This window comes from Bos mutus, chromosome 22, assembly GCF_027580195.1.
Source record: "Bos mutus isolate GX-2022 chromosome 22, NWIPB_WYAK_1.1, whole genome shotgun sequence".
Classification (NCBI taxonomy): Eukaryota; Metazoa; Chordata; class Mammalia; order Artiodactyla; family Bovidae; genus Bos; species Bos mutus.
In genome coordinates this window covers 71,845,123-71,856,476 of record NC_091638.1, presented here as the reverse complement: position 1 = coordinate 71,856,476, position 11,354 = coordinate 71,845,123, and the positions used below count along the sequence as shown (strand labels likewise).

Here is an 11,354-nt window from a genome sequence, read left to right as displayed (position 1 = left end):
ACTTCCGCCATACGCGAGGACGCATCTTCCTGCTCAAGTCTTCGGCGCCGCTGTCTGAGGCCCTGGTGTTCGAAAGTATCCGGAAGTGGCTGGGCTGTAGGCCTTTGATGCGGGTCGGGAAAAATGGCGGTGGTCGCTGTCTTCCCGGCTCTTGCGCGGGTGAGGAGAATGGGGGGAGGGGGTGGTTCTAGACTCCTGGGCAGGCCAGGGTGGGAACTGTGTCTCGTTTTCCTCTGAAGTTGTGGATACCTAGAGAAGCATCTATCTGTCTTACATAGCCCAGGCAAGGGCAGACCCAAGGAGAGGTTGATCTTGCAACGTAGGAGATTCAGGTTACATCCACCCTGGCCTGAGCCCGCTGTGTGCTTGTCTCGCAATATCGTTGAACCATCAGTCTTCGTTAGAGACCCAATTCAGATTTCACCTATTTGCAGGTGGTACTGGCCGGACAGCTTCTGGGCGCTTTTTGTCTCTGTTCTTAAGCCTCTCTGTTCTTTTTAAATCTTCTCTAGTGTCTGTCGTGATTTCACATGGTTTCATAAGATCTTTTTTCGTTTTGAATATAGGCTGTTAACACTGTAAATTTTTCTTTTAATACTGCTCTTTGCCAATTTCATGATTTTGTGATGTGTTTTTGTCTCCAGATATTTTCTGATTCCCTTTTGATTTCTCCTTTGACCCAGTTCAAGAGTGAGGGTGTTGTTCAATTTTCACTTATTTGTGAATTTTCCAGTTTTCTTTGTGCTCTTGATTTCTAGTTTTAGTCTGTTGTGGTCAGAAAAGATGCCTTGTATGATTTCGATCTTTTTTGTTAAAACTCGTTTTGTAACCTAACATGCTCTCTGTCCTGGAGAATATTCTTAGAGTGCTTGAAAATAATGTGTATTCTGCTCCTGTTGGGTGGAATGTTCTGTGTATGTATGTTTGGCCCATTTGGCTTACAGTGCTGTTCCTGTCCTCTACTTCCTTACTGATCTTCTCTCTGGGTGTTCTATGCATATTGAAAGTGGCTTTTGAAATCCCCAACTATTGTGTTGCAATTTCTCCGTTCAGGTCTGTCAATATTTGCTTCATATATTTGGGTGTTCAGATGTTGCTTGTATGTATAATTGTTGTAGCTTTTTGGTGAGTTGACCCTTTCATCATTATTTCATGGCCTTTTAAAATCTCTTCTGATACTTTTGACTTAAAGTTGATTTTGTCTAGTGAAAGTAGGGCCATCTGTGCTCTCTTTTGGTTTCTATTTGCAGTGGAATGTGTTTCACACTTTCACTTTCAGCCTGCATCTAAAATGAGTTTCTTGTAAGGCATATAGTTGGATTTTGTGGGTTTTTAAAAATCCCTTCAGTCTCTGTGTGTCTTTTGATTGGGGAGTTTAATCTGTTTACCTTTAAAATATTACTGATAGAGAAGGACCTAGAGTTGCCATTCTGTTCATTGTTTTCTATTTTGTAGCTTTGTGTCCTTTTCCTCTCTTGCTGTCATCTTCTGTGTTTTATTGATATTTTTCTATAGACATGCTGTGATTCCTTTCTCATTTCTATTGTGTATAAATGTTTCCTTTGTGGTTACCATAGGGCTTGCATTAAGCATTTTATAATGTATTTTAAGCTGATAATAGCTTCAGTCTCATCCGAAAACTTCTCTTTTACTACTCCCACCTTATGTTATTGATATTACAATGACATTTTATTCTGTATCCACTAGTATATTTTATAGCTTTTTTTAAATGTCTTTAACTTTTAAGTCAGAATTAAATGTGATTTACCTACGATCATTGCAGTGTTACAGTAGCCTTTGTTTGTCATAATTTACTTTTACCAGTGAGCTTTATGCTTTCGTATGCTTTTGTGTTATTATCTACTGTCCTTTGGCTCCTTTTTGTTTGTTCAGTCGCTCAGTGTCCATCTCTTTGTGACCACATGGACTGCAACAAGCCAGGCTTCCCTGTTAATCACCAGCTCCCAGAGCTTGCTCAAACTCATGTCCATTGACTCGGTGATGCCATTCAACCATCTTATCCTCTGTTGCCCCTTCTCCTCCTGCCTTCAAACTTTCCCAGCATCAGGGCCTTTTCTAATAAGTCAGTTCTTCACATCAGGTGAGCTTCAGCTTCAGCATCAGTTCTTCCCTGAATATTCAGGATTGATTTCCTTTAGGATTGACTGACTGGATCTCCTTGCTGTCCAAGGAACTCTCAAGAGTCTTCTCCAACACCACAGTTCAAAAGCATCAATTTTTCGGCGCTCAGCTTTCTTTATGGTCCAACTCTCACGTCCATACATGACTACTGGAAAAACCATAATTTTGATTATACAGACCTTTGTTGGCAAAGTAATGTCTCTGCTTTTTAATATGCTGTCTAGGTTTGTCATAGCTTTTCTTCCAAGGAGCAAGCGTCTTAATTTCATGGCTGCACTCACCATCTGCAGTGATTTTGGAGCCCAGAAAGAAGTCTGTCACTGTTTCCATTGTTTCCCCATGTGTTTGCCATGAAGTGATGGGACTGGATGCCATGATCTTAGTTTTTTTAAAAAGAATGTTAAACTTTAAACCAGCTTTTTCATGCTCTTCTTTCACTTTCATCAAGAGGCTCTTTAGTTCCTCTTCACTTTCTGCCATAAGGATAATGTCATCTGCTGCTTCAATTTGGATGTCCATTTCTTTCCCCCAGTTTGGGAAGTTTTGAGCCATTTTTCCTTCAAGTACTCTTCCCGCCCCTTTCTCTTTTCTCCTCCTGGGACTCCCATAGTATTTATATTGGTCAGGTTGGTGATGTCTCACAAGCTTATCTCACTCATTTGTTTTTCATTTTCTTCCTCTGAATGAGTAGTCTCAAGTAAACTATGTTCACTGATTTTTTTTCTAGTTGATCAAGTATGCTGCTTAAGTTCTGTGGTGAATTTTTCAAAAATTGTTATTCTTTAGTTCCAATTTAAAAACATTTTTTTTTCTATCAGGATTCTCATTTTGCTTATGTGTTGTTTTCCTCAGCTCACTGAACATCTTGATGACAACTTTTTTTGAGTTATTTGTCAGGTAATTCATATATGTCTGTTTCCAGGATTGGTTGCTGGAAGTTTATTTTGTATCTTTGGTTAGGCCTTGTTTTGCTCTTTCTCATGTACCTTGGAGCTTTGTGCTTAGATCCATGCATTTGAAAAAGTAACCACCTCCCAGTCTTTTCTTTGTACAAGAAAAGATCTTTTGCATCAGTTCTGCCAGAGAATCTTGGGGCCTCTCAAACTTTTTGTATGGAAATGTCTTCTCTAGACTTGTGCATGTAAATTCCCAACCAAAGGGATTTGCTGGCTTTTTTCAAGTGCTCATAACCTCTGGCTCCCTCTTGTGTCTGTTTATGGCACTGCAGGTTCTCTGTAGCTGCCGCAAGCTTCCCAACTCTTCTCAGCCCATTCCAGTCTTCTAGAGTACCCCAGGTCCCGTGAGTGCTGCAGGTTGGCCAAGACGGAAATTAGTCTCTTGTACAGCTCCTTGGAAAGCAGGAGTTTGGGATGCATGCTCCTTTTTCTTTCTGTTGGCCTCTGTCTGCTGTACCATGGGTCCTCAGAGCAGCAGCAAGCCATCCAGCTCTTTTTGTTTGCAGAGACCCCCAGATATCTAGAGTATACTGGGTTCTGTTAGTGCTCTGAGACAGGCAAAAAAGAAAACTTTCTTTCAGGCAGCTACCCAAAAAGTTGGAACATTGGACACACATGCCAAGTCTTCCTCCAGGGAAAAGCCAAGAATTGGAGATTTTCTTCTGCTAGTTTTGTCCTGAGCCACAGGTAGGGGCGATGGCAAGTAAGCGTGTGCTAGTCCAAACCCTCACCTAGTTCTCAGCAGCCCCCAACCTGGCACCTTTTGTCACACTTCAATTCAAACAAGACGGAAACTAGTCACCCAGGCCTCCCCATGAAAGGCCATGTGTTGGACGTCTGTTTCAGTCTTTCCCTCCCCAGAGAGAAGCCGGTGGCTGAGAATTTTCTCCAGTTGCACTGGGCTGAGCCAGGGGCAGGGACTGTGGTGAATGAGGCCCATGAATTTTCTAGCTGTGATGCAGCTGTTTTTGTGCTCACCTAGGGTTCAGGAGAAGACAATGGCACCCCACTTCAGTACTCTTGCCTGGAAAATCCCGTGGATGGAAGAGCCTGGTAGGCTGCAGTCCATGGGGTCGCTAAGAGTCAGACATGACTGAGTGACTCCACTTTCACTTTTCACTTTCATGCATTGGAGAAGGAAATGGCAACCCACTCCAGTGTTCTTGCCTGGAGAATCCCAGGGACGGGGGAGCCTGGTGGGCTGCTGTCTATGGGGTCGCACAGAGTCAGACACGACTGAAGCGACTTAGCAGCAGCAGCAGCCGCAGCAGGGTTCAGGAGCCTCTTAGCTGGTTTCTGGATTTCTTATAAAGGAAACTGGTCCATGTGTTGGGAGTTGGTGTCTCCACAGGAGAAGGAAAGTGTGGGGCTTCCTGTTAACACCATCTTGCTGACGTCACCGCCTTCTCATTGCATCTTGATAGTTTTTGCCCTTCTCTATATCGGGAAACTTTGGGGAGTTAGGGACCCTGCCATCACTGTATGCTCAGATTTTAACACAAGCAGGTGACTAGAATGCAGACCATATTGTGAGAATTTGAAGGGAATGCAAGGGAAGAAGAAAATATTTCCATTGGAGACTTTCTGGGAAGGCACTGGTTAAGAACATGTTTGCAGTCAGAGTTGGGTTCCAACCCTCAGGAATTATTCTTAATATTTGGGTGATCTTGGTGAGTCATTTAACCTCTCTGAGTCTCAGCTTCCTAAGCTGTAAAGTGGGGACAGTGTCAGCATAATTTCTTTTTTTTTAAATTGAGGTGTAGTTGACTTACAATATTTTATAAATTTCAGATATATAACAGTTCACAGTTTTTAAAGATTAAATTCCGTCTATACTTATTATAAAGTCAACGTAACTTCTTAAGGTCTAAAGGAGACAAGATGCATTTTGCACCTGGTTTATGTGCTGAGTGAATGACAGGGATGGTCATCCTTGTTAAAAAGGTGCTTATGGGAGGCAGTTCCTTGGTAGTCCAGTGGTTAGACTTGGGCTTTCACTGCGACAGACCTGGGTTCAATCTGTGGTTGGGGAGCTTAAGATCCTGCACGCCTTGGCCAAAAAAAAAAAAAGATGTTTGTGGCTTTTTTGTTTCAGATGCTTGCTGTGTCAAGGCGCCGCCTAGTGTCTCCTTCACTCAGCATGACATCATGCAGCCGCTGCTACAGAGGTGACAGCCCAACAGATTCCCAGAAGGATATGATTGAAATCCCTTTGCCTCCCTGGCAGGAGCGAACTGATGAATCCATAGAAACCAAACGAGCCCGGCTGCTCTATGAGAGCAGAAAGAGGGGAATGCTGGAAAACTGCATCCTGCTTAGGTAGGGGAAGAGGAGAATGGGGGTTGCTTCTCTCTGGCTAGAGACAGCCTTTTCACCTTTGTCTTTCTTGACTCTAGCCTCTTCGCTAAGGAACATCTGCAACACATGACAGAGAAACAGCTGAACCTCTACGATCGCCTGATTAATGAACCCAGTAACGACTGGGATATTTACTACTGGGCTACAGGTACTAGGCATGATAAGCAGCATAAGGTGAAAAACGGGATGATGTGGGCTGATTTAGTCTGGAAAGGTATCATGGGCAGTTTGTTTTTCTTTTATAGATACTCAACCCAACCTCTCTTCAGATTTTTCCAAAATGTGCAAAATTTGTCTTACAAGTTAAGGTCCTTTGTTGGCAAGCAATAGAAACTGATTGCGTCTAACTTAAGCAAAAAGAGAATTTAGTGAAATTCTCTAAGGCTAAGAGTATAGGAAACTCTTAGCATCAAAGGGAAAGTTGAAGAAACACCAGGGCAGGAATGAAGTGGAACAAGACAGTTCCGGCTGCCTAGCATGAAGTCCTTGGGAGTCTCTCTCTTGACGCCAGCTTTGTGAGGAATGAATTCTCACTGTGTATAGTTAGGGTTAGCTTTGGCTGTGAGTAAAAGAACCCCAAAACAACAGTGGCTTAAGGAAGACAGAACTGTGTTTTTCTTTCTCATAACAGAAGTTCAGAGTTAGGCCCTCCAGAACGCACAGAGGGGTTTCAGAGTCATTAAGGCCAGATTCCTCTTGACTTGTTCCTTCACCCTCCCCCGTGTTGGCTACCTCATGACCTCAAGATGGCTGCCAAGGCTCTATCTGTCATGTCTATATTTCAGCCAGGGAAAAAGAGTAAGAGAGCACACTCCATTTTTTAATGGACCCTTCTCAAGAAATTATACACCATATTTCCACTTAGTTTCCACAGGGCTTGTACACAGGGGAGTGGGAAATATTCAGGGCCAACCTGGAAGTCTTTTAATGTATCTTTGTCTTTATATTGAAGTTGAGCTTCTTATAGATAGCTTATATTGTCATTCTTTTTAATCTGATCTTATGTCTTTTCATTGGTGTGTTTTGGCCATTTGCATATAACTACCAGTGTGATTGAATTAAAACTTACCATCTTTTTGTTGTTGTTGTTTTCTATTTCTACTGTTTTTTGTTCTCTTCCCCCTCTACTTCTGTGGATTTTGAGTATTTAAAATTTCATTTTATCTCCACCATTGGTTTCTTATATCTCTTTATAATTTTTTTAGTGATTGCCCTAGGGTTTACAGTATATATGCATACATGTGTGCTTAGTCATATCTGACTCTTTGAGACCCAGTGGACTGTAACCCACCAAACTCCTCTGTCCATGTGATTTCCCAGGCAAGAATACTGGAGTGGGTTGCCACTTGCTTCTCCAGGCATCTTTCTGACCCAGGTATTGAACCCACGCCTTCTGCACTGGCAGGTGGATCCTTTACCACGGAGCCACCAGGGCAGCACGTCTCACCATGTGCGCTTCCCTGTGTTTCTGTGCCCCGAAAGGGCTGTCCGTGGTGTTGCCCTCCCCCAGAGGCAGAAACCTACTGATTTCCAGATGGTGCTTGTTAGTTTGGGGACGGGAGATGGGGAGGGTGTTCTCTGTTGTCCTGGTCCAGCTTCCGACCCTGTGATCATGCGTCATGGTGGAGGGTCTTTTTTCAGTGATCCTGCTGGTCCCACAGGGGTAGAGGATTTTCCACTAACCCAAGCGGGTCCTCACATGTGCCCTGTAGGAGACAGGACTCACTGACCTATTCACAGACCCTTGAAGGTTTTGTTCTGTAGAGAAGAAGGACTAGGCTGGGGTTTATGCTTTTGGGGGGTGGGGGCTGTGTTTTTCTGTTCCCCTACTCCTGGCCTCCATTGCTGAGGGAGGCTTTCTGCAGCCTCCTGCTCTGGACCCTGTCTTCATTGTGAGCATACTCAGTGAGGGGTTGTTGAGAAGAACCTGCCCCCTGGGGCAGATTCCCCTTGTGTCTGTGGCTCCCAGAGATTTTACACTCATGCTCACCTACACTTGGCTTTCAGCAGTTGATGAACAATTTTAGCTAAATTCTTGCCTGTTTGTATGGTGCCCAGTGCCCCTTCTTCCTGTGCCCTATCTCAAGTGAGCATGTGTGTTCATGTCCATTTTCTCCTTTGAGGGGCCTTTCTTTCCTTATGTTTTATTTTCTTTGGGTGCCTGTGACCTCAGCTCTCTAATGACTTCAAAAAAGTTATGATGTTTCTAGTTTATCTGACTTTTTCTTGTTGGGATGAATGGGGTGTTCTGTCCAGTTTTCAGCATTCTAGGGGGAAACTGAAATCGCCTCGATCTTACTCTGATGGTCACACAAAACAACAGACGCCAGGCCCACCAGATGCCAGCTGTGTGCCGAATGAGGGAAAATCAGACTTTGTTTTGAGGAATGCCCTCTCCTGACGTTGTGTTTAGTGTTGCTAGGAGGGTAATTCCAAAGCTTAGTACCCAAGCTTTCCCAATGGGAGGCTTTGCTTAAGTGAGAGACTTGGGGGTGGAAAGAAAGGCCGGAGGTGTGCAGCATCCGCCAGACTCCTGCTGCCCTGAGGCTGGCATCCCCTCCTGTCTGCTCTTGGTGCCTTTGTTGCCTCCATCCAAATCTGGTTCTACAGGTTCATGTCAGTTTTATGGGCCTCTGTTATAGCCTTCCAGTAAATTCTTTTATGTTTTGATTTTACTGGAGTTATCAGTTGCTTTCACTTAATATCCAAGGAATTTTGCCTCAGGAAATTAATAGACTAGAAGGAAAAACACAGTATTCCAAAAACAACTGAAGTACCGAATGCAAAGCAAAACAGAACAGCCAAGGCTGGGCAGGCCAGGGGTCAGCTGTGTTTGTCAAATAATAAATGCTGGGCCAGATAATAAATGCTGTCGTCTTGTGGCCATATGGTCTCTGTGGCAACTGCTCAGCCCTGCCATCGTAGCGCAAAAGCAGCCACGGACAATATGTAAACAAGTGAGAGCAGCTGCTCCAATAGCACTCTTTACAAATACCAGCTGCCGGAGGTTGCCAGCCTGTGGTGCAGGCTGTGTGTATATCCAGAGAAAGAATGCAGCTGCTCTGTGTGCCCACTGTGGTTTTAGGCCAAGCCAGAGTTTCAAGTTTTAAGGTCCTTATACCATCGGGGTTTTCCTTGTGGTCCAGTAACTAAGTCTCCGTGCTCCCCATGCAGGGGCATGGATTCGATCCTTGGTCAGGGAACTGGATCCCACCTGCCGAAACAAAGATCGAAGATCCTGAGTGCTGCAACTAAGACCCCGTGCGGTCAAATAAATAAATAAATATTTAAAAAAAAAAAAAGATCGTTCTATATCTTTCTATATCTGACAGTTGACTGACCAATGTAATTCTTTTTGCCCATCCTTACAGAAGCAAAACCAGCCCCAGAAATATTTGAAAACGAAGTCATGACCCTGCTGAGAGACTTTGCTAAGAACAAAAACAAAGAGCAGCGACTGCGGGCCCCGGATCTTGAATACCTCTTCGAAAAGCCACATTGAGCTACATGCTGCCATCTGCCTGGCCTCGGGGGCTCCACGGATGCTCATTGCCTGTGATGGGTACTGGCCTTGATGTTCTGCTTCTCCTTAGATGCTCAGCCCACCCAGACCTCTGGTCCTGCCTGCAATGATGGACCCGCCTCTCTCCAAGGACATGTATATGTTCAGTGTGCCTTGTGCTAAGACCCTTTGGCTCCCATCTAAGCCTCAGAAGCAGTTTGTCCATGTTACTGTCGCTCGGGCCTGACTCTGTCTCTGGCTCCATAGGAGGAAGCACGGTGCCAGCTCGCTGCTTCAACCAGAAGTGTGCTCAGTGTGAAGAGGCAGCCAGCTGCCTGTGCTGTGTGGAAAGCTCCCCGGGTGAGCCAGGGCTTTGTCCCTGTGAAATTCCCCCTTCCAGCCTGGGTTGGTTCTTTCTGCCAGGGGAAGCTGGTCCAAGCCCCCTGAGTGGAACCCTTCAAAGGCCCCACAGGCAGAATGAGGGCAGTGGGCAGGAATGGTGTGGGCATGCTGCTTAAGAGTCAGCATCCTCAGCAGATTTTCTCTAGAATGCTCATTTAATAAACTGAACGATAATTGTGTATATTAAAGAGTATTTTAAAAAGGAAAATCACAACTCCTCAGACCTCACCCAATTATTTTAATTTTGTGTGTTCTCATGCAGGCATATGTTTATAGAGTTTTACAAGGTCACAATCTCCAAGTATCAATTATAGCAAATGTTTTCTGTATTTCTGCAGTCTCCACAATTGCTTTAGTTGATAAACTCATAATGTGTAAGAAATACTGTGTTAGGATGAATTAGCAAAATGTGTTTAGCTCCAGAACCAAAAGACTTCTGGTTGCTAGGAGGGTGGTTTTGTCTCGCTGGAGGAATTTTGCCCTCGGAGCTGTCATCCAGACAGAACAGATGTCACCCAGATTGGGCCAGGATACAGGTGTGAATCGGAGGAAACAGGCCAGACTTGCTAGGCAGGCGGTTGGTGAACAACAGAGATACACACAGGCAGGAAGTACCCGTTTGCAGCGTCTTGGAGCTTGGGGTTCCCACGGAACCTCTATGTGGTCCTGCCTGCCCTTCAGGGTCCTTGGCTGACGAGAGGAGAGGAGAGAACCAGCCTTTCGTTACTTATGATCTCAGTAGAGCTTCCCAGCTCTCTTGTAGAGAAGCGCTGTCATGCCTATTTTGCAGATGAGAAAGTGGGCTCTGAGAGAGTGGTCTGTCCCAGATCGAGTTGCTATAAGTCAGAAAGCCAAAATCTTGCTTAGTTCAGTCTATCTCCAAAGCTCATGAACTTTCTGCCAGAACATGCTGCCTTAAGTGGTGGAAACTGTAGAGATCTTCGCTTTAAAAAGTATACCTGTGGCAGATTCATTTTGATATTTGGCAAAACTAATACAATTATGTAAAGTTTAAAAATAAAATTAAAAAAAAAAGTTATAGTGAAGAAAACAAAAAGTAAAAAAAGAAAAATAAAATAATAAAAATAAAAAGTTATCGTGAAGAGACTTGACAGTTCTAAGCCATGACCTTTGTGTCATGTAGGGGACGAGGAGCTGTCAGGTGCTTCCCAAAATAAGCACTCGGTCATCCAAGGTAGCTCTTGGAAGAAGCAGGGCTGGCAGTAGGTGCAAGTCAGATCCTGGCTCCACTGCTTACTTGCTGGGTAAGTGAATGGGGCTGAGCCTCAGTTTCTCCATCTATAAAACGGGGTTGATGACTCCCTGTCTTAACTCTGTGAAGATAAGACATGAAGAGAGAAAGCTCATGTCTCAAGACTTTCATCGTCCTCATCACACAGTCCGCGCCTGGTAGATGGCTTCAGTCTGAGAAGTTGTATCTTAACGCAAAAAGCCTGGCGTGTCAGCAAGGTCACCAGAGCTTTGTGCAGGGCCGAGTCCTCTGCCGGTAGGAAAGCCAGGCCTGTTAAAGAACCACGGGGTGTCTTAACCAGCCAGTGAAGACTGGAGAGAAAACAGACCCTGGTATCAAGACCTTTGAAGGAAAAATCTGTAGCGTGATCATCTAAGCAGGGAATGGGAGTGAGAAATGGAGGGCAGAAGCCGATTTTGATGGCCCAGGGAGCTCATTGCAGACTCTGGCCAATCTCTCAGGCATTGTTTGATGTACCATGAGGAGAATGTTAATATAGAGACAATGTAGAGAGATGTCTGGACTGTCAGAAATACACGTGACAGTTGGGCAGTGACCCATCAATCCTGGACTCCTAGACAGCAAATCTCAGCAGCCAAGTATGCAATTTGGGCTTTTTTTTCCCCTGGAGGTTTGATCTCTCCTCGCCTGATTTTTGTCTTATTTAATATAAGGGGTTGAGCTGCCACTTTCACCTGGGGATGGCATGCTTCTGAAGAAGTTGTTTTCTTCCCAGGCTGCT

At 44.5% G+C, this 11,354-nt stretch overlaps 1 protein-coding gene across 2 annotated transcripts; it reads left to right on the top strand.

Moving 5' to 3' along the window:
- SDHAF2 (succinate dehydrogenase complex assembly factor 2) lies at positions 1 to 9,742 on the top strand. 2 transcript variants are annotated; one of them, XM_014482979.2, is made up of 5 exons: positions 34 to 159; positions 3,680 to 3,785; positions 5,194 to 5,417; positions 5,495 to 5,604; positions 8,828 to 9,742. In XM_014482979.2, the coding sequence occupies exons 3-5, from the start codon at positions 5,194 to 5,196 to the stop codon at positions 8,956 to 8,958; spliced, it is 465 nt and encodes a 154-aa protein (XP_014338465.1). In that variant the 5' UTR covers positions 34 to 159; positions 3,680 to 3,785; the 3' UTR covers positions 8,959 to 9,742. The 2 variants fall into 2 exon arrangements, with proteins under 2 accessions (XP_005909937.1, XP_014338465.1); XM_005909875.3 differs by lacking the exon at positions 3,680 to 3,785 and having other exon boundaries at positions 1 to 159.
- The last annotated feature ends 1,612 nt before the right edge of the window (positions 9,743 to 11,354 follow it).